This window comes from Babylonia areolata, chromosome 16, assembly GCF_041734735.1.
Source record: "Babylonia areolata isolate BAREFJ2019XMU chromosome 16, ASM4173473v1, whole genome shotgun sequence".
In the NCBI taxonomy this organism is placed as follows: Eukaryota; Metazoa; Mollusca; class Gastropoda; order Neogastropoda; family Buccinidae; genus Babylonia; species Babylonia areolata.
Genome location: NC_134891.1, coordinates 26,126,343 through 26,147,626, shown reverse-complemented (window position 1 = coordinate 26,147,626; position 21,284 = coordinate 26,126,343). Strand labels below are relative to the sequence as shown.

The window sequence follows — 21,284 nt, the reverse complement described above, 5'->3', positions numbered from 1 at the left end:
TGGTTTTCTTTTTGGAATTTTCTCTTTGCCATGGTTTTTGTTTTTGGAATTTTTTCTTTGCCATGGTTTTCTTTTTGGAATTTTCTCCTCGTCATGGTTACCGGTGTTTGCTATGGTTTTCTTTTTGGAATTTTCTCCTTGCCCTGGTTTTGGTTTTGGAATTTTCAGTGTTTGCCATGGCTTTCTTTTTGGAATGTTCTCCTTGCCATGGTTTTCTTTTATAATTTTCTCTCCGTCATCAAATCAACGTAAAATTTTCTTGACATTTACCATACCACTCATCCAGCACACAGACTCGCACACACACATTCTCCCTCACCGACTTGGTCATCTTTCCATAGCACTGCACACAGGAAGACTTTTTTTTGGTCTTTCTGCAATGATTATTGCACATTTATTGATTTAAACAAAATTTAAAAACAAAACAAAACAAAAAAACCTGTTTGATTATAAACAATCCCAGTGACACCTGTTTCAAATCTTAGTAACAAACAGTTCAGTGAAGTACATGCACATTCACAAACGGATGTAGCAGAAATTGCATCATTTCTTTTTCTCTTGTCAGATCCAGGAAGGGAAAAACCACACTGTATCATGTGAAATCTCGCCAAGTGTGTGAATGAATATGTCTCTGCGGAAGGAGAGAAGGCGGGGTGGGGATGAGAGGGCCAGGATGCACTGTAGGCTGTGGATGACTGCAGGGGATTACCCCCTGAAAACGGAGTATGGCTGCCTACACGGCGGGGGTAAAATCAGTCACAAATGTAAAAGCCTGCTCATGTAACATACGAGTGAAAGTGGGGGTTGCAGCCGATGAACGAAGACGACAACGACGACTGCAGGGGGAAACTGGAAATGCCCAGACTGTATGTGAATGGAACGTGTAGTGACTGTTGTTGCCAGGCAGTCAGTGTATGAAATCATGTTAATAATAGCAATAGTATATCAGGATTTAAAAAAAAAAAAAAAATGTATACACCATCACATCCAGAACAGTATTCTGAAGCTTAGCACTTATTAGGCATAGCAGCTTTGTAATTAACAATTTATAGCCCTGCGTATGAATCAAAAAATATGTACACATTGTAGACAATATATTCCTGTAGATATTTCCATATAAATATAATATTAATTATTTGACACAGCCAACAAAATATGTACAGTTTAGACATCATCAAATGGATATATGCATCAACATGATCTGTTAATGTGCTGGTTAATGAGTGTATGAATCGTTGAATATGTGTGTGTTCATGTCAGTGAAAATGTTAATTCACTGATATATTAAAATGAACACACAGACACATTTGTGCAGACTCTCTCAAAATGCATGCAACACATTGACATGGATTGATACTAAGATAGTGTGTGTGTGTGTGTGTGTGTGTGTGTGTGTGTGTGTGCATGATTTCACTCTTTTGTGCATGTCATAACGCTTTCATTCACACGCAGCTAAGTAAATGTCAACAAAATGGTCTACAAACACACACACACACGCGCGCGCATGCATGCACGCACACACATACATATCACACACACATGACCACAGACTGATAGGATATCAGTAAACAGACATCAAATGTTGAATTGGAGGCTTGTGCGAGGTGTTAATACTCTCAATCACTGGTATTTCCACACATTATTTTTTTGGTCATTTATATTGTACTTGAAAACAGTCCTTGAAAATCAGCTTTCAACAGTTTGTGGTGGAAAAAAAAATCCCAATCAACTGGCTTCACAGACACTGAGTGTGTATTGTGTACTTTATCTCCAAAACAGTATTTGGCCGTGGAGAGGACAATACTTCTGCCCTGATGGAGACATCTGATGTTGTTGCTGGTTGTCTAGTGGACCGTACAGGTCCATATCAGGACTATGTAAAAAAATTTTAGTCACTAGACTCACATCTATTTTTAGAATAAAAAAAAAAAAAAAAAAAAAAAAAAAAAAAAAAAAAAACAACCGCAAAAGTTCATGACATATTATCTTAATTAACTATTAATCTCCTTTTGGTAAGTAAGCTGTGCTGAGGATGTCAGCCTACTGTTTTATTTCCCATCCCCAGATTACAAAAAAAAAAAGAAGTAAATAATGATAATAATAATAATAATAATAATAAAACAATAAATAAAAGAAAAAAGGATTTAAAAAAAATTCTACTTCAAAACAAAACAAAAACTACATCAATAAAGGCCATACAGGCAAATAACACTGCAGAATGGACTGCAAGCGCCCATCCCAGTGTTTACAATGTCAGTGCCTTATCGCCACAGCAAAAACAGTACAGACAGTATGTATTATATCATAAGACGACAGAAAAGAGAAAAAAAAGTGTGAAGGTTTGATAGAAAAAAACCCAAAAAAAACCGGAAGGGGAATAGACTGAGAGGGCAGAAAATGCAGACAATAGCGAAGGGGGTGGTGGGGCAGAAATAAAGAGAGCAGTAGAAACGAGGAATCTTATAGCGCAGAATTTCCAGAAGGTGGCGACGCTGTTAATACTATGGAATCCCCAGCATCCCACAGGGGATTCCTGATGCCGAGCCCTGTCACAGCGTCAGTAGGATGGTCATCGTGACGAGCGTCTCAGTGACAGTCTGTCATCGTCATTTAACAGGCATTCTGAAAATCTATAACATTCAGGTTTCATTATTACAGTTGGCACATTCAAACTGAGAAAAAATGAATGACACCAGCAGTCTTTTGCTGTGAATATGATGAGCAGTGTCTCAGTGTCACAAACTAGGTCTTCTGTAGTCGGGATATTTATCATGATTGACGATCAACAGTATGTCTGCCGTTTTTAGGGATAACGCATCATGAACAATGATGAGCACTATATGCACTGTCGTCAAGAAAATGTATTATGAATGATGATGATGAGCACTGTCTGCTGTAGTCTGGATAATGTATAATGAATGATCTACACTATGTCTGCCGTAGTCTGGATAATGTATCATGAATGATGATCTATACTACATCAGAACAGTGCATCATGAATGATGATCTATACTACATCAGGATAATGTATCATGAATGATGATCCACACTACATCAGGATAATGTATCATGAATGATGATCTACACTACATCTGCCGTAGTCTGGATAATGTACATGAATGATGATCTACACTATGTTTGCTGTAGTCTGGATAATGTATCATGAATGATGATCTACACTACATCTGCCGTAGTCTGGATAATGCATCATGAATGATCTACACTACGTTTGCCATAGTCTGAATCATGTACATGAATGATGATCTACACTATGTTTGCCGTAGTCTGGATAATGTATCATGAATGATTTACACTACGTATGCTGTAGTCTGGATAATGTATCATGAATGATGATCTGCACTACGTCTGTTGTCGTCTGGATAATGTATCATGAATGATCTACACTACGTGTGCTGTAGTCTGGATAATGTATCATGAATGATCTACACTACGTATGCTGTAGTCTGGATAATGTATCATGAATGATCTGCACTACGTCTGTTGTCGTCTGGATAATGCATCATGAATGATCTACACTACGTTTGCCATAGTCTGAATCATGTACATGAATGATGATCTACACTATGTTTGCCGTAGTCTGGATAATGTATCATGAATGATTTACACTACGTATGCTGTAGTCTGGATAATGTATCATGAATGATCTACACTACGTATGCTGTAGTCTGGATAATGTATCATGAATGATCTACACTACGTATGCTGTAGTCTGGATAATGTATCATGAATGATCTACACTACGTATGCTGTAGTCTGGATAATGTATCATGAATGATCTACACTACGTATGCTGTAGTCTGGATAATGTATCATGAATGATCTACACTACGTATGCTGTAGTCTGGATAATGTATCATGAATGATCTACACTACGTCTGCTGTAGTCTGGATAATGTATACTGAATGATCTATACTACGTCTGCTGTAGTCTGGATGATGATCTACACTACATCAGGATAATGTATCAGGAATGATGATTTATACTACATCAGGATAATGTATCAGGAATGATGATCTACACTACATCAGAATAATGTATCATGAATTATGATCCACACTACATCAGGATAATGTATCATGAATGATGATCCACACTAGATCTGCCGTAATCTGGATAATGTATATTGAATGACAAACGAAAACTACATCCGCTGTTGTCTTGAGATCTCATGAGCAACACTGAAAACAAGGTTACGTTTCATGAATGATGACGCACACAAAGTCCGCTCTGGTCTAGACGATGTTTCATGAACGACGATGAACACTGGATGTGCTGCAGGTGCTATGTCTCGATGACAGTGTGTTGTGATGATAAAGTGATGACGAAGGAGGATGAGGAGTGGGGGAGTGGTGTGTGACGAATACTGCTTCCAGAGTCTTTATTCCTTTCCTCCTCCACACACAAAGCAGAAGCGCTGAAATCAGAGGGACACACGGTTTCACTTCAGTGGCGCAGAAGACGATCACAACGATTTCATGAATGCAATTTTCACAAATAATTTCATCGATGCCCCCATCGCAGTCAAAATAAAATGTCATTTAAAAAAAAAAAAAAAAATCAAATATAGAAAGTTATTTTTTTCTGATGAGTTGATAAACGGAGGTTCCATGAGCAGCATACACTTGCAAGAACCCATGGCAAGAAAACAGTTACAAGTCCCTGGCAAAATTTTGTAGGAAAATCCACTTTGATAGTAAAACAAATACACTTGCAAACTTAGCCGTTTGAAGAGCACAGGAACAGGAGTCATAATGGCTGCTGGAAAAAGAGGGCGCTAGCCAGCGGGACAAAGGGGAGGTTACCTACTTCCGGGAGGTAATCGGCCGTAGTTACTTTCGTCTTCTCCGCATAGGCGGATAGTAGTTTGCTCAGGACAGGAATGTCAGACCCCTGCCGGAGTCTGCACTAGTTGGGTCACGGTTAAGTATGTGTAATTAAAACACTTGCCGACAGATTTTTGTTTTTAAAATGGATAGCACTGCCCAGTGGGGAAGGGCTTTTCCTTGGGACAGCAGCCTGAATTTCACACAGAGAAATCTGTTGTCGCAAAAAAAAAAAAAAAAAAAAAAAAAAAAGTAATACAGTACAATATGTTGTGGTGATCAAAACAAAAACAAAACCTGTTTGTAACAGTGTTACAATTCTAGCACAGACTGAATAAATGCTGCCGTGACCTTTGTCAATGCAGTCTCAGAAATTACAGGATAGAAGACAGGCATCACTCCTCTTCACACTGGTGGGTCGGTTGGTCTTTCAATGACAGTCATAAAGCCGGCACAGTCACAGAGTCACCACTGCTTGGCCCTCAACAAGCCAGCATGTAGTTTCACCGCGAGTATGCTGTGAATTCATGCAAAATGTCAAAGGTCTACATTTTCACTGAAATAATCATTGCTCTGTTAATTTTGATTTCTCTTCCTTCAGTTTTCAAATCTTATGACTGTCAGTAAACAGTTCAGTCACATACTTCCCCTAAGTTGTGGAATTTTGAATAATATAAATGAATTATAAAAAAAAAATTATTAAAAAAAAACAACAACCAGTAAAACAGTCCTGAGAAATTATTATTGCTCTGTGAAAGTTGTAAAATGGGGATACACTCGGGCTGATCCAAGAAAATGACAGGAAAATCAGTTTGAGGAGTCTAAAATCAAACTAACATTATAATATTACAAAGAATATGAAAATAATGTAAGTGAATTCACTTCAATTTCAATGAAATCACTTCAAGCTGACACAGCATAGAGCCCTGAGGAGATGGACGACTAGTTTTACAGACTACAGTGTTAACACGGCTCCCTGCTGACAGCTACAGAAGACAGACTACTTGTACTACAGACTAGTGTTAACACGGCTCCCTGCTGACAGCTACAGAAGACAGACTACTTGTACTACAGACTACAGTGTTAACACGGCTCCCTGCTGACAGCTACAGAAGAGAGACTACTTGTACTACAGACTAGTGTTAACACACATCCCTGTTGACAGCTACTAGTACTACAGACTACAGTGTTAACATGGCTCCCTGCTGACAGCTACAGAAGTCAGACTACTTGTACTACAGACTACATTGTTAACACACATCCCTGTTGACAGCTACTAGTACTACAGACTACAGTGTTAACACGGCTCCCTGCTGACAGCTACAGAAGTCAGACTACTTGTACTACAGACTACATTGTGAACACACATCCCTGTTGACAGCTACAGAACTTCACTCTGTAGCATACATGCAGCTGTACCCTGTCAAACTGTGTCATAAATATATTCTCGTCTTTGGTGTAATTAGATGACCCTTTAACACACACATACACACACACACAAACTCCTTGACCTCTCCCGTATTAGTGGATTTTATTTTAAATTATTAAATCAGAATTATCATTTGACCTTTAAAGTGAACTGAATGTTAAAATAAACAAATAAAAATAATTTGGCAGAGCACTGCCTGCTCTGTTCTCTCCAGAAACTGAGAAAGTCATTGATCACTCCTTCATTTGGAACTGACGGTTCATGATCAAGGGTTTTAAGCGATACATGCACGCAGAGAATAAACGAACAGCAGCAGCAGCAGCAACAAGAAAACCACCAAAATTTGACCAGGCCTTTGCAGGGCTTGATCATGTTTATGCATCTTCCAGTGAAAACAGAATCAACTAATTTTGGTCCAGGTACACAGTCTTACTGATACTGATAAAATAGTAATAATAATAATTATCTAATAGATACAAAGTAAATAGTTTTTTAAAAAAAGAAGAAAAAAAAAGAGTTAAATGAATACAAAGTTCATTTGGAGTGAGCTAGTTAGTAATTTTTAGTTAAATGAATACAAAGTTCATTTGGAGTAAGTTTATGAACCTTGTCTGCTGTGTATTATGGAAAATCACGGTTTGTGCTTTGTGAAAAAGTGCAAAAAATATTAAGTCTATGGCATGACGGGATATTCAGCAAACAAATATGATGACTCTGTGTCTGATCTGAATGTCCTAAACATCACATGAAAACAGACAAGCAACAGGATAATTATGCACTGAACTGATGGCTTCGTGATCAGTGAGAAACATGAGGCAGTGCTTGAACTCCAGTATGTGTGTAGTAATTAACATGTTAATGAACATGGAAGTTTGGTAGAGTCGACTTCATGATACAATATTCTGTGCGACACTTTAGGAACTAAAGAAGTGTATAATTCAAAAACTTTATTTTCAATGGAGTGTTGAAGTGATATATATATATATATAAAATAAAATATGATAATGAATTTATTTATAAATTCATGTCATTATGTGCTTTTTTTTCATTTCTTTATAAATCTGTGATTTTTAAATTTCCTATAAACCAAAATAAAACAAACAAAAACTTGTTGATTCATGTATGTGATCCAGTCTAGTGGAAAAGTTTTGTTGTGGAGACTTTCACTCCAAATATGAATTTGCAGACCAGGATTTCAGTTTATTTTGTTGGGGCCGCCATAATTCTGAGCAAAGACTTTGGCTCTGACTGGTCCAAGTTAGAGGTATCCTCCTACTATTGAAAACCAAACCTTACAAGCTGTCAGAATGGACACGGGTGGAGCTTTTCAACCTTGACTGTCACAACCACACACTGCCAGACACCACCTATAGGTATGGAGGACGCATTCAGAACAGTTTAAACTTGTAGCTCTTTATTAAATTATATATATATATATTTCTCAGTGATTACAAGCTTGTTTTATGTTTACTGTTTTCACAAGCTGAAATTCTGCATTATAAATCAAATCATACACTGAACATTGCAAAAAGCGCTTTGGATGCACTATATGTATACAACAGTAGCGATGCAGTTAGTGCAGTTCAACAAAAGTATAATAAGTGTAAAGAAAATATTACGGCGTAACTTCTGAGCGTAATCCAAATACATTAATTTTGTGGAGGTTCTCAGTTGCAGATTGTACAGCAAAATTATACATCAAAATATCATCACCATAATAATTTTTGTACGTTCCAGGCATGACATGATATAGAACTTTTCAGCCAGGAAATGATTTTTTGTTTTTGTACATCAGATTAGTAACTTGACAAATCTCTGAGTCATGCTTATTTTCTGCAGTCTTCAGTTTATGATTAATAATTTTACAGTAAAAAAAAAAAAAAGCTTCTGTTTGTGTACTCTTACTACTATGTACACACTGTATTTCAAATAAATTTCTACAGCACATATTTCACAAAAGGTTTATTTTTAATAGACAGTACAGAGTACTCTTTTGTTATACTGTGTTTATAAATATCATAAGAGCAATTCTTTCTGTCACTGGTGTCAGTTTAAAATGGAGATGAAAGCAGACCATCTCAACTACCATTAAATATTGTGTTTGAAGTAATGTACGCAACGTTTACTGTGTGAGAAAAGGACGAGAGGTTCTCCATCACCTTGCTAAACATTTTAACTTGAACCCAGCTGAAGCAAAATACTTACATTGTTTAAATCTGATGCAAGCAAATATGAAAAAAAAAGGAGAAAAAGGTTTAACAACTGACAACAACAAAATACAAACAACTGAAAAAAAAAGAAAAAAAAAAAGAACATATATGTTAACTCTATGGCACTGAAAAAGAAGATTGCTCATTGCCATGATATTAAATCAATAAATGACTAATAATAACTCATTTAAGTCATGCTTGAAATACATTATTTTTTTATATACAATAATTATTATTTATTTATTTATTCACTTATTTATGTACGCTTATCTATTATTTATTCACCTTTTTTTTTTCTCAAGGCCTGACTAAGCGCGTTGGGTTACGCTACTGGTCAGGCATCTGCTTGGCAGATGTGGTGTAGCGTATATGGATTTGTCCGAACGCAGTGACGCCTCCTTGAGCTACTGAAACTGAAATACATCGAAGATGTCTGGCATTTGGATTATGCAGTAGTGTGTGCTGGATATTGTAGTGACGGATCACCCTCAGACCTTTTGCTAAGATCATGCTTTTGATATGATATATATCAAGTTTGCATGTGTGCTGAATAAGCCACTTTAAAAAAAAAAAAAAAAAAAAAAAAAGACAACAAACAAAACAATCACACCCACAGTATTGGAAAAGTCATGGTAACAGAGAACAGTAGTCTGGATTCTGTTTAACTTTAAGACATGGATTGTAATCCACTAATTTTATCAATTGATAATGACACATATTGTGTACATTTTAAATCAGAATGCGAATATTAACTTAATTAAGGCACTGAATATCCAGCTGGCACTTTGCATGCCCATCAAACAGTTGAATCTTCCCAGATTCTTTTACTGTCCCCCCTCCCCTCCCCCATCCAACCCCCCTGAAAACAAACATGACTGGAAATGGAATACATAAATGATATACAATGTATCAAACTGTTGATAGATTTCCAGTCTGCTACTTCAGTTGAAGGTATGGTTCATGTTAAACTTGTACTGTAATGTCTAAATTCATACAAACTGAGCACTGAAAGTGAAAATAAAATGATGTGAAGGGAACACATATATGCACCAACATGTTCCACACATTATACATTGTATTATTTCCTATAATTTGTAAGATCACAGCAATCGAGACGTTAGACCAAAGCTTGAGAATCCAAGGCTTTAATTGCTTATATATATATATATATATATATAACATATCTAAAAGCCATGCATTTAGTTGCAAGTTATGTTTTTATTAAGTTGTTGTCACTGCTGGTGTCAGGGTCACTCTCAACACCTTTGCAAAGGGCCATAACCCACCATCTGTGTCATGTCTTTTCACTATCACTGAAACTTTTCACTCTCAGACTGGTAAATGTTTAACTTAAACTTCAAGACAGCAAAGCTAACCCAGCCATGACTCATTGTGGTGAGTGAGCAGCTCATTTTTTTTCATCTTCATTTTGTTAAACACACCAATAGTTGCAGGAAAGATCTTAAGAACTGTTCTCAGAAAATGGAGAGAAAATCACAAAGGGAATAATGTGAGGGTGTGAAATGAGTCCAAACTGTTCTCATTTGCAACTTATGTTGCACCCCTTATTATTCAAGGTAACAGTTAACCAAAAGGATGTATGATATATAATTAAATGGATATATCATAACAGATACAATTAAACTCCACAACCAATATTATATAATTACACAATAGAAACAAATATTTGAAGGGAGAAAAAACAACAACCCAATACGACAGAACAGAAATTTTATGATACATTGCAACAAGCAAGTGAATAAGGTGGTTTCTTTAGACTTCAAACCCCAAGCACAAGTGCCCTTCATTAATGCCACAATCATTATCACTATGATATTCAAGCAAACGCCAAGGTTCTGGAACCCTGGTGTCACACAGACAGCTATGTTCAGAACGGCAAGTGGCGAAGCAGGAAGAAGCTAGGCGAGGTCAGTTCACCATGTACCACGTGGTGTTGGGAGAGTCCTTTACCGAAATGGACCCGTGGGTGGAGGAAGTCAGGGGACTGTAGAGCCGCACCTCGGCGAAGTACTTCCCCCTCAACAAGACGGCGATGTTTCCCTTGGGGGTCAGGGCCACGTTGACAGGGTGGACACCCTCCCCCAGCTGGTCAGTGCCGCTGACAATGGTGCGCAGGTAGACCCCCTTGGATGAGAACATCTCCACCCGGTGGTTCCCACTGTCCGCGACGATGATGTTGTCCTCCGCGTCCGTGGCCACTCCCTGGGGGTGCAGTAGCTGGCCAGGCCGGGACCCGGGACCCCCGAAGCGCAGCTTGCACCTGCCCTGGCTGTTGAACACCTGCACGCAGCAGTTCCTGTCGTCCGACACGACGATGTTGCCTTTGGCATCTGTGGCCACAAAGGCCGGGGACTGAAAGTAACCGTCCCCATCCCCCTTCCGCCCGAACTTGGAGGACAGTTTGTACTGGTCAGTCATGATGTACACGCTGTGGTTCTGTTTGCCAGTGATGACGGCACCACCGTTGAACATCACAGCAATGCCATTGGCCTCTTCATGTGTGATGGACTTCCCATGCTCTCCCAGACATCGTCCGTTCATGTCATAGCAACGAAAAGCTGCAGCAGGCTTGTTGACGACCACCATAATTTCATTCTTGCTGTTCACTGCCACATCTTTAATACGGCAGTCACAGTGGAAGGCTTTTTTAGGCTGCCCCTTATAGTCAAACACGAAAATCTTGCTTTCACCAGTGTCTGTGATGACAAAGTCACAACTGTCACTGACAGCCAGACCCAGGGGTTTGTTGAAGTCTATAACACTGGCGCCCTTCTTGCCAAACTTAAGCAGCATCCCAAAGGAACAGGCTGTGGAGCTGGTGTCTGGGGTGTTGGGGGGAATGGTGGGGTACAGTGCTGCCCCACGGTAAGGGGTGGGGTGCTGGTCACTGAGGGTCATCTCCTGTAACCTGACATCGGGGGCTGGGGCTGTGGTGCTGTAAGGGGCTGGGTACTGCCCGCTGTGAGAAAGAACAGACTGGGGAGGGGAGTACGGAGGTGGATCACTCTGTGGTGGCAATGGGTGTGGGGGGCCTGGTCTGTCTGTCCAACTGTAATTCGCCGGTACGGGGTATGCCCCTCCCTGGAGAGGGGGTATCCCACTGAACGGAGTGTAGGGAGGGGGTGGCTCCGACACGGGTGGCTCGGCACCTCGCGCTTCCTGCTCTTTGGGCTGTAGGGACCTGCGGGGCTTGGGGACAGGCCTGGTTTTGTCCACGGTGTCCGAGAGACTCTTCACCATGTGGTTGTTGGGAAACTGCTCGATCCCGCCGGCTGGAATTGGCACCTTGGCCTGACAAATCGGACACGGGAACTCCCCGCTGGTCTCGAAACCTCGCGACACCACATACTCACGAATACAGTGTTCACAGAACGTGTGCAGGCATGGGAGCGCTTTGGGAGACTTGAACACGTTGTAACAGATGGAACAGGTCAGGTGTTCCTCTTCGATTTGGGTCCGAAGGGTAGCCATGTCTCGTTCGTCGCACTTCGTGCCACAGATGCTTCCGACTTGCAGTTTCGTGCGTTGTTTGGCTGACATTCAAATCACGGGACTCTGACTTCCGGCTGGTACGTTGTGCGAGCGGCCTCCCCCCGAATGCTACTGAAAGGGTTCTTCGCGTCAGTCGGCAACATTTTCGTGTGTTTCTTCTGTACAGCTTATATTTTCTTTGCCGGAGTAACACATTAAAACAACAAGGATTCAATGCCAGTTAGTACGTGTAGCAGATGATATTTTTAAAAAGATCGACCACGAATAGTTTCGTATTTTTCTGACTCACTGATGACGTATTCACACGGAATTCCCTTCGCAACACGTTTGCGAGGGAGGATTCTGAGAAGTCTTGTCACCTTTTAGAATGAGATATAAATAATCTAACACTCATTAAATCTATTCTGTGGTATTTCGTAAGGCCAGTCTCAAGGTCTGACTATCCCATTTGGACAAATCGAAATCGAAACTTTTTTATTGAGGGAAAAGGAATAGGCACTTATCGGCCTGTTTTCATCCTACCCTCGGAAAGAAAACGTATAAACTAATCTAGGAAATAAAAGAAGACTGAAAAAAGGAGGGAACCACCCCCCACCCCCCAAAAAACAACAACAACAACAACAACAAACAACAACAACATTGCATGGCAACAACAAGAAGAAGAATAAATGGCACAGAAAATACACAATTCCCCACAAAATAACATAGTATGCTTTTGCGTGAAGGAGAGAGGGAAGAAGAAGGTAAGAGAGGAAGAGATACGAAGAAGGAAAGAGAGGAAAACTGTTGTGTGTGAGAGAGAGAGAGGGAGGAGGGAGGGAAGGAGGAAGGGAGGAAAGGAGATAGACAAATAGACAAGGATATTGAGAATGCATCATTTGTTTATCAGTCTCAGTAATTTCAAGGATTCGTAGAACTTAGCTCTGACATTAGATGTTTATGATATAGTCTTTTGAAGACACAGAGACTGGAGTTTATTAAGTGTAGATGAAATAGAATTCTATAAATATCCACCAGAGTATGTGAGACTTGTTTTATAAAGATCTATTCTTGGCCGAGGCAAGGTTATTTTATGTGTGTGACGGTGACTATTTACTGGAAAATTACTTATGAGAGAGGGTGGGGCATAACCTGATAATATTTTGAACATAAATATGGCTTTATTATATTTAAGTTTGATTTTCAATGGCAATATATCAAGTTCTATATAATCAGAAACATATAAAGAGGACGATTTTAGAATAACTAATTTAAGAGCAGCCTGCTGAAAGTGAAAGTGAAGGATGCATGGTGATGTGATGTTGTGCAGAGAGAGCCTGCTGAAAGTGAAAGTGAAAGTGAAAGTGAAGGATGCATGGTGATGTGATGTTGTGCAGAGAGAGCCTGCTGAAAGTGAAAGTGAAAGTGAAGGATGCATGGTGATGTGATGCTGTGCAGGGACAGCCTGCTGAAAGTGAAAGTGAAAGTGAAGGATGCATGGTGATGTGATGCTGTGCAGGGACAGCCTGCTGAAAGTGAAAGTGAAGGATGCATGGTGATGTGATGCTGTGCAGGGACAGCCTGCTGAAAGTGAAAGTGAAAGTGAAGGATGCATGGTGATGTGATGCTGTGCAGGGACAGCCTGCTGAAAGTGAAAGTGAAAGTGAAGGATGCATGGTGATGTGATGCTGTGCAGGGACAGCCTGCTGAAAGTGAAAGTGAAGGATGCATGGTGATGTGATGCTGTGCAGGGATAGCCTGCTGAAAGTGAAAGTGAAAGTGAAGGATGCATGGTGATGTGATGCTGTGCAGGGACAGCCTGCTGAAAGTGAAAGTGAAGGATGCATGGTGATGTGATGCTGTGCAGGGATAGCCTGCTGAAAGTGAAAGTGAAAGTGAAGGATGCATGGTGATGTGATGCTGTGCAGGGACAGCCTGCTGAAAGTGAAAGTGAAAGTCAAAGTGAAGGATGCATGGTGATGTGATGTTGTGCAGGGACGGGGTCAGGAGTAGGGACCTACATCCTGAACCTGTTGGAAGAGGAGTACCCTGACGTCTACAGGTAATAGTGCCCAACACACTTCATTCTTCTTCTTCTTCTTCTGTGTGTGTGTGTGTGTGTGTGTGTGTGTGTGTGTGTGTTTGTTCTTCTCTCTCTCTCCCTCTCTCTCTGTGTGTGTGTGTGTGTGTGTGTGTGTGTGTGTGTGTGTGATGATGATGTCTACAGGTCAGAACGCCCACACACTTCATTCTTCTTCTTCTTCTGTGTGTGTGTTCTTCTTCTGTGTGTATGTGTGTGTGTGTGTGTGTGTGTGTGTGTGTGTGTGATGCGGTTTGTGTGTGTTTGCATGTGTGTAGTAGTTGTAGAAAGTAGTAGTAGTAATAGTAGTCTTTATGTTTTACGTCAGTCCCCTCTTATGTGTGTGTGTGTGTGTGTGTGAGAGGGAGAGAGAGAGAGAGATTAGTAGTAGTAGTCGTCAGTTGTATGTATTTTCATTCACTTTTTACTATTGCATGATTTTATATATATGTATGTGTGTGTGTGTGTGTGTGTGTGTGTGTGCATATGCTTTTGTGTGTGATTGTGTGCATGTGTGTGTGTGTGTGTGTGCATATGTACATGTGTGTCCTTAACCATGTGTGTATGTATGCATATGTGTTTGTGGGCACATTTGTGTGCCCAGGTGCATGCTCGAACATAATTATTATATCTGTTTTTCATGCAGTTTATCATCATTCTCCCATCCCTCTTCCACACTGCTCTCCACCCACCCACCCCTTTTTTTTCTGACAGGTTTGTGACGTCAGTGTACCCATCGGAGGAGGACGACGTGATCACGTCCCCTTACAACAGTGTGCTGGCCATGAGAGAGCTGACGGAGCACGCAGACTGTGTGCTGCCTGTGGAGAACCAGGTAAACCGGGTCACATGCAGACACCTGGAGAACCAGGTAAACCGGGTCACATGTAGACACCTGGAGAACCAGGTAACCTGGGTCACATGTAGATACCTGGAGAACCAGGTAAACTGGGTCACATGTAGACACCTGAAGAACCAGCTAAACCGGGTCACATGTAGACACCTGGAGAACCAGGTAAACCAGCTGACATGTAGACACCTGGAGAACCAGGTAAACCAGCTGACATGTAGACACCTGGAGAACCAGGTAAACTGGGTCACATGTAGACACCTGGAGAACCAGGTAAACCAGCTGACACGTAGACACCTGAAGAACCAGGTAAATTGGGTCACACTTAGACATCTGGAGAACCAGGTCACAGGTAAACACCTGAAGAACCAGGTAAACCAGCTCACATGTAGACACCTGAAGAACCAGGTAAACCGGGTCACACTTAGACATCTGGAGAACAAGTCATAGGTAAACACCTGGAGAACCAGGTAAGCCAGGTCACATGTAGACACCTGCAGAACCAGGTAAACCAGGTCATATGTAAACACATGGAGAACCAGGTAAACCAGGTCATAGGTAAACACATGGAGAACCAGGTAAACCAGGTCATAGGTAAACACATGGAGAACCAGGTAAACCAGGTCATAGGTAAACAGACGGAGAACCAGGTAAACCAGGTCATAGGTAAACACATGGAGAACCAGGTAAACCAGGTCATAGGTAAACACATGGAGAACTAGGTAAACCAGGTCATAGGTAAACACATGGAGAACAGTTATCAATGTAGCACTATACTGGAGTGAGCCGTATAGGAGAGAGCATGATAGCTAAATTACAATTAACAGACTGCGATACATACCAGATGGTTTTAACCAAGAACTGAGATTATTTCAACGCTATCCTGTAATCACCACTACTGCACAAATCTCAGAGTACTGAGCACACTGAGAGATCAGATAGTCAGTGCTCAATAAAATGATTTGAAAACTATCATGGCTTGACCATAAAGTCCGTTCAGCTGAAGGCCGGTGCTCTACATTTTAATTTCCTCTGCTAGACACCAGATAAATAACACCTAACCTCCATCAGTGACAGCAGATGAGAAAGAATACGTCATTCCTAATATAAATGTTCTTGAACAGACTATCATTTTAATTTCCTCCGCTAGACTTGAGATAAATAACACCTAACCTCCATCAGTGACAGCAGATGAGAAAGAATGCGTCATTCCTAATATAAATGTTCTTGAACAGACTATCAGTGGGCAGAGACGTCACTGACTGATGTTCAAAGGAATGAAATCTGCGTGCAAACATATCATGCGATCTAAATAGCGATTAGATCAGTCATGAGCAGAACTGTGGCTGCGTGTCAGAGCAATAATCGAAACAAGTGTAACGACTTTAAATGCTATCAACATAGTCATATGAACACATGTGTTGTGTCAGACAGTTTACAAATCATAAACACATTTTATATGGAGTACTTACAGCAGAATGTTTGGCAGCTGACTGTGTGTGACGCGATCGATGTGTGCTTGAGAGCGGCACCTCAGAAAGTGACCGGCCGACACGCAACAGCTTTCAGTTCAAATTTTAATATTAATAGCCTTACGCCACAGGAGTTATCTCCTCATGTCAGTGGTTGGACACCGTCACTGCAGTGAAACTGTCGTCCGCTTTACGGCATGTGCTGTGAGTTGGACTACGGTTAGTAGCCAGCTGAGCACTTGGCTACATTTAAGTAATGGATTCTCATTGCATTGTCCATTTGATTCTTTAAGAAATGGATTCTCATTGCAGTGTCCTCATCATTTTTTAAGTAATGGATTCTCAGTGCAATGTCCTAATCATTTTTCACATAATGGATTCTCATTACATTGTCTTCATCATTCTTTAAGTAATGGATTCTCATTGCATTGTTCTAATAATTCTTTACATAAATGGATTCTCATTGCATTGTTCTTATCATTCTTCATGTAGATTGATTCTTGTCGCAATGTCCTCATCATTTTTCACCTGAATGGATTCTGATCGCATTGTCCTTATCATTCTTTACATAAATGGATTCTCGTTGCTTTGTCCACATCATTCTTCCTGTGATGTATTCTCATCACATTGTCCTAATCATTCTTCCTGTGATGGATTCTCATTGCATTGTCCTCATCATTCTTCAAGTAATGGATTGTCATTGCATTGTCCTCATCATTCTTCAAGTAATGGATTGTCATCGCATTGTCCTCATCATTCTTTAAGTGATGGATTGTCATCGCATTGTCCTCATCATTCTTTAAGTAATGGATTGTCATAATATTGTCCTCATTCATTCTTCAAGTAATGGATTGTCATTGCATTGTCCTCATCATTCTTCAAGTGATGGATTGTCATTGCATTGTCCTCATCATTCTTTAAGTAATGGATTGTCATAATATTGTCCTCATTCATTCTTCAAGTAATGGACTGTCATTGCATTGTCCTCATCATTCTTCAAGTAATGGATTGTCATTGCATTGTCCTCATCATTCTTCAAGTAATGGATTGTCATTGCATTGTCCTCATCATTCTTCAAGTAATGGATTGTCATTGCATTGTCCTCATCATTCTTCAAGTAATGGATTGTCATTGCATTGTCCTCATCATTCTTCAAGTGATGGATTGTCATTGCATTGTCCTCATCATTCTTTAAGTAATGGATTGTCATTGCATTGTCCACGTCATTCTTCAAGTAATGAATTCTCATTGCATTGTCCACATCATTCTTCAAGTGATGGATTGTCATCGCATTGTCCTAATCATTCTTCAAGTAATGGATTGTCATCACATTGTCCTCATCATTTTCCAAGTAATGGATTGTCATTGTATTGTCCTCATCATTCTTCAAGTGATGGATTGTCATTGCATTGTTCTCATCATTTTTCAAGTAATGGATTGTCATTGCATTGTTCACATCATTCTTCAAGTGATGGATTGTCATTGCATTGTCCTCATCATTCTTCAAGTAATGGATTGTCATTGCATTGTCCTCAACATTCTTCAAGTGATGGATTGTCATCGCATTGTCCTCATCATTCTTCAAGTAATGGATTGTCATTGCATTGTCCTCATCATTCTTCAAGTAATGGATTGTCATTGCATTGTCCACATCATTCTTCAAGTAATGGAATTTCATCGCATTGTCCACATCATTTTTCAAGTGATGGATTGTCATTGCATTGTCCTCATCATTCTTTAAGTAATGGATTGTCATTACATTATCCTCATCATTCTTCAAGTAATGGATTGTCATTGCATGGTCCTCATCATTCTTCAAGTAATGGATTGTCATTGCATTGTCCTCATCATTCTTCAAGTAATGGGTTCTCATTGCATTGTCCTCATCATTCTTCAAGTAATGGATTGTCATTGCATTGTCCTCATCATTCTTCAAGTAATGGATTGTCATTGCATGGTCCTCATCATTCTTTTTATTGGTTACCCTTGAACAGAGGGAAACGAATCTTTTAATTCTATAGCTCTCTGTCATATTCTGCAATATATAGAGCTGCAAAAAACTCCCAGAAGAAATGATAATAATGATAATGATAATTATGATGATGATAATGATACTACTACTACTACTACTACTGCTGCTGCTGCTGCTGCTGCTGCTGTTGCTGCTGCTGCTACTACTACTACTACTACTATTATTATTATCATTATTATTATTAATCATGATGATGATGAAGATAATAATCATGATGATAATGATATTAATAATGATATAATCATACTACTAAATATTGATATAATTATACTACTACTGCTGCTACTACTGCTCCTACTAGTAATAATAATAATATTACTACTACTGCTACTACCAATGATGATGATGATGATGATGATGATATCATTATTATCATCAATTTTTTTTATTACAATAATAATGATACTTTTTTTCAAGGGAGAAAAAAAAGAAACGAACCAGGATGTGGGTATAAAACAAAGGGCAGTGTGACAGAGGGAGTGTGACATGACATGACATGACATGCATGACGTGACGTGATGTGACGTGTGTCGTCTCCAGGCACTGACGGAGATCGTCAACAAGATCTCACAAGCTCTACCCTCCACCAGGACAGGCAAGCGGACCTACGGCCCAGGGTCAGAGGTCAAGCAGGGGTCGGGGATCACTGGGGGCGAGGGGGGCGTGGCCCGTGGGAAGGACGAGCGACCCTTCGACTCCATGAACAACATTGTGGCCAACCTGCTGCTCAACCTCACCAGGTGGGGGGTTGGAGGGGGGGGGGGCGGAGGGAGGGGGGGGGGGCTTGATACATGTAGCAGTGTGTGTGTGTACCAGTGTGTGTGTGTGTTGATAGATGTTGCAGGTGTGAGTTCCTCTGTGTGTGTGTGTGTGTGTGTGTGTGTGTGTGTGTGTTGATACGTGTAGCAGTGTGTGAGTACCTCTGTGTGTATGTGTGTGTGTGTGTTGATACATGTAGCAGTGTGTGAGTATCTGTGTGTGTGTGTGTCTGTGTGTCTGTGTGAGTGTGTGTGTTGATACATGTAGCAGTGTGTGAGTACCTGTGTGTGTGTGTGTGTGTGTGTGTGTTGATACATGTAGCAGTGTGTGTGTACCTCTGTGTGTGTGTGTGTGTGTGTGTTGATACGTGTAGCAGTGTGTGTGTACCTCTGTGTGTGTGTGTGTGTGTGTGTGTGTTGATACATGTAGCAGTGTGTGAGTACCTCTGTGTGTGTGAGTGTGTGTGTGTGTGTGTGTTGATACATGTAGCAGTGTGTGTGTGTACCTCTGTGTGTGTGTGTGTGTTGATATGTGTAGCAGTGTGTGAGTTCCTCTGTGTGTGTGTGTGTGTGTGTGTGTGTGTGTGTGTGTGTGTTGATACATGTAGCAGTGTGTGAGTACCTCTGTGTGTGTGTGTGTGTGTGTGTGTGTGTGTGTGTGTGTTGATACATGTTGCAGGTGTGAGTTCCTCTGTGTGTGTGTGTGTGTGTTGATACATGTAGCAGTGTGTGTGTACCTCTGTGTGTGTGTGTGTGTGTGTGTTGATACGTGTAGCAGTGTGTGAGTACCTGTGTGTGTGTACCTCTGTGTGTGTGTGTGTGTGTTGATACATGTAGCAGTGTGTGTGTACCTCTGTGTGTGTGTGTGTGTGTGTGTGTTTGTGTTGATACATGTAGCAGTGTGTGAGTACCTCTGTGTGTGTGTGTGTGTGTGTGTTGATACATGTAGCAGTGTGTGAGTACCTGTGTGTGTGTGTGTGTGTGTGTGTGTGTGTGTGTGTGTGTTGATACATGTAGCAGTGTGTGTGTACCTGTGTGTGTGTGTGTGTGTTGATACATGTAGCAGTGTGTGAGTACCTCTGTGTGTGTGTGTGTGTGTGTGTGTGTGTTGATACATGTAGCAGTGTGTGTGTACCTCTGTGTGTGTGTGTGTGTGTGTTGATACATGTAGCAGTGTGTGAGTACCTGTGTGTGTGTGTGTGTGTGTGTGTGTGTGTGTGTTGATACATGTAGCAGTGTGTGAGTACCTGTGTGTGTGTGTGTGTGTGTGTGTGTGTGTGTGTGTTGATACATGTAGCAGTGTGTGAGTACCTCTGTGTGTGTGTGTGTGTGTGTGTTGATACATGTTGCAGGTGTGGGTTCCTCTGTGTGTGTGTGTCTGTGTTGATACATGTAGCAGTGTGTGTACACCTCTCTGTGTGTGTGTGTGTGTATAGCAGTGTGTGAGTACCTGTGTGTGTGTGTGTGTGTGTGTGTGTGTGTGTGTGTGTGTGTGTTGATACATGTAGCAGTGTGTGAGTACCTGTGTGTGTGTGTGTGTGTGTGTGTGTGTGTGTGTGTGTTGATACATGTAGCAGTGTGTGTACCTCTGTGTGTGTGTGTGTGTGTGTCAGCTCGGCGCGGTTTGAAGGGTCGCTGAACGTGGACCTGAACGAGATCACCATGAACCTGGTCCCCTTCCCCCGCCTCCACTACCTGCTGTCCAGTCAGACTCCGCTGTACGCTCTGGCTGACGTCAGTCTGCCCCCACGCCGGTCAGTGTGAGGGTGCGGATGGTGTGGGGTGTGGTGGGGGGGTATGTGGCAGTGTGTGTGTGTGAGGGTGTGTGGCAGTTGAACTGGGCCGACGACGGGTGCAATAGCCGAGTGTTTAAAGCGTTGGACTTTCAATCTGAGGGTCCCAGGTTCGAATCATGGTGGCGGCACCTGGTGGGTAAAGGGTGGAGATTTTTACGATCTCCCAGGTCAACATATGTGCAGACCTGCTAGTGCCTGAACCCCCTTCATGTGTAAATGCATGCAGAAGATCAAGTATGCACGTTAAAGATCCTGTAATCCATGTCAGCGTTCGGTGGGTTATGGAAACAAGAACATACCCAGCATGCACACCCCCGAAA

At 41.0% G+C, this 21,284-nt stretch overlaps 2 protein-coding genes across 3 annotated transcripts in view; one reads left to right on the top strand and one right to left on the bottom strand.

Annotated features, from left to right (window-relative positions):
* Positions 1–21,284, top strand: part of LOC143290948 (tubulin epsilon chain-like) — a 38,474-nt gene that overhangs the window by 10,411 nt on the left and 6,779 nt on the right. For both annotated transcript variants that reach the window (XR_013056456.1, XM_076600520.1), the window contains exons 6-9: positions 13,972–14,038; positions 14,771–14,891; positions 18,951–19,150; positions 20,782–20,922. Coding sequence is in view for 1 of the 2 variants with exons in the window: in XM_076600520.1 (XP_076456635.1) it covers positions 13,972–14,038; positions 14,771–14,891; positions 18,951–19,150; positions 20,782–20,922 (529 nt within the window). In the remaining variant the exon portion in view is untranslated. The remainder of the gene's footprint in view (positions 1–13,971; positions 14,039–14,770; positions 14,892–18,950; positions 19,151–20,781; positions 20,923–21,284) is intronic.
* Positions 3,597–12,027, bottom strand: LOC143291260 (uncharacterized). The gene is made up of 2 exons (XM_076601086.1): positions 10,456–12,027; positions 3,597–4,436 (listed from the first exon to the last, which is right to left on the bottom strand). Exons 1-2 carry the CDS (start codon positions 11,974–11,976, stop codon positions 4,401–4,403), a joined length of 1,557 nt encoding a protein of 518 aa, XP_076457201.1. The 5' UTR covers positions 11,977–12,027; the 3' UTR covers positions 3,597–4,400.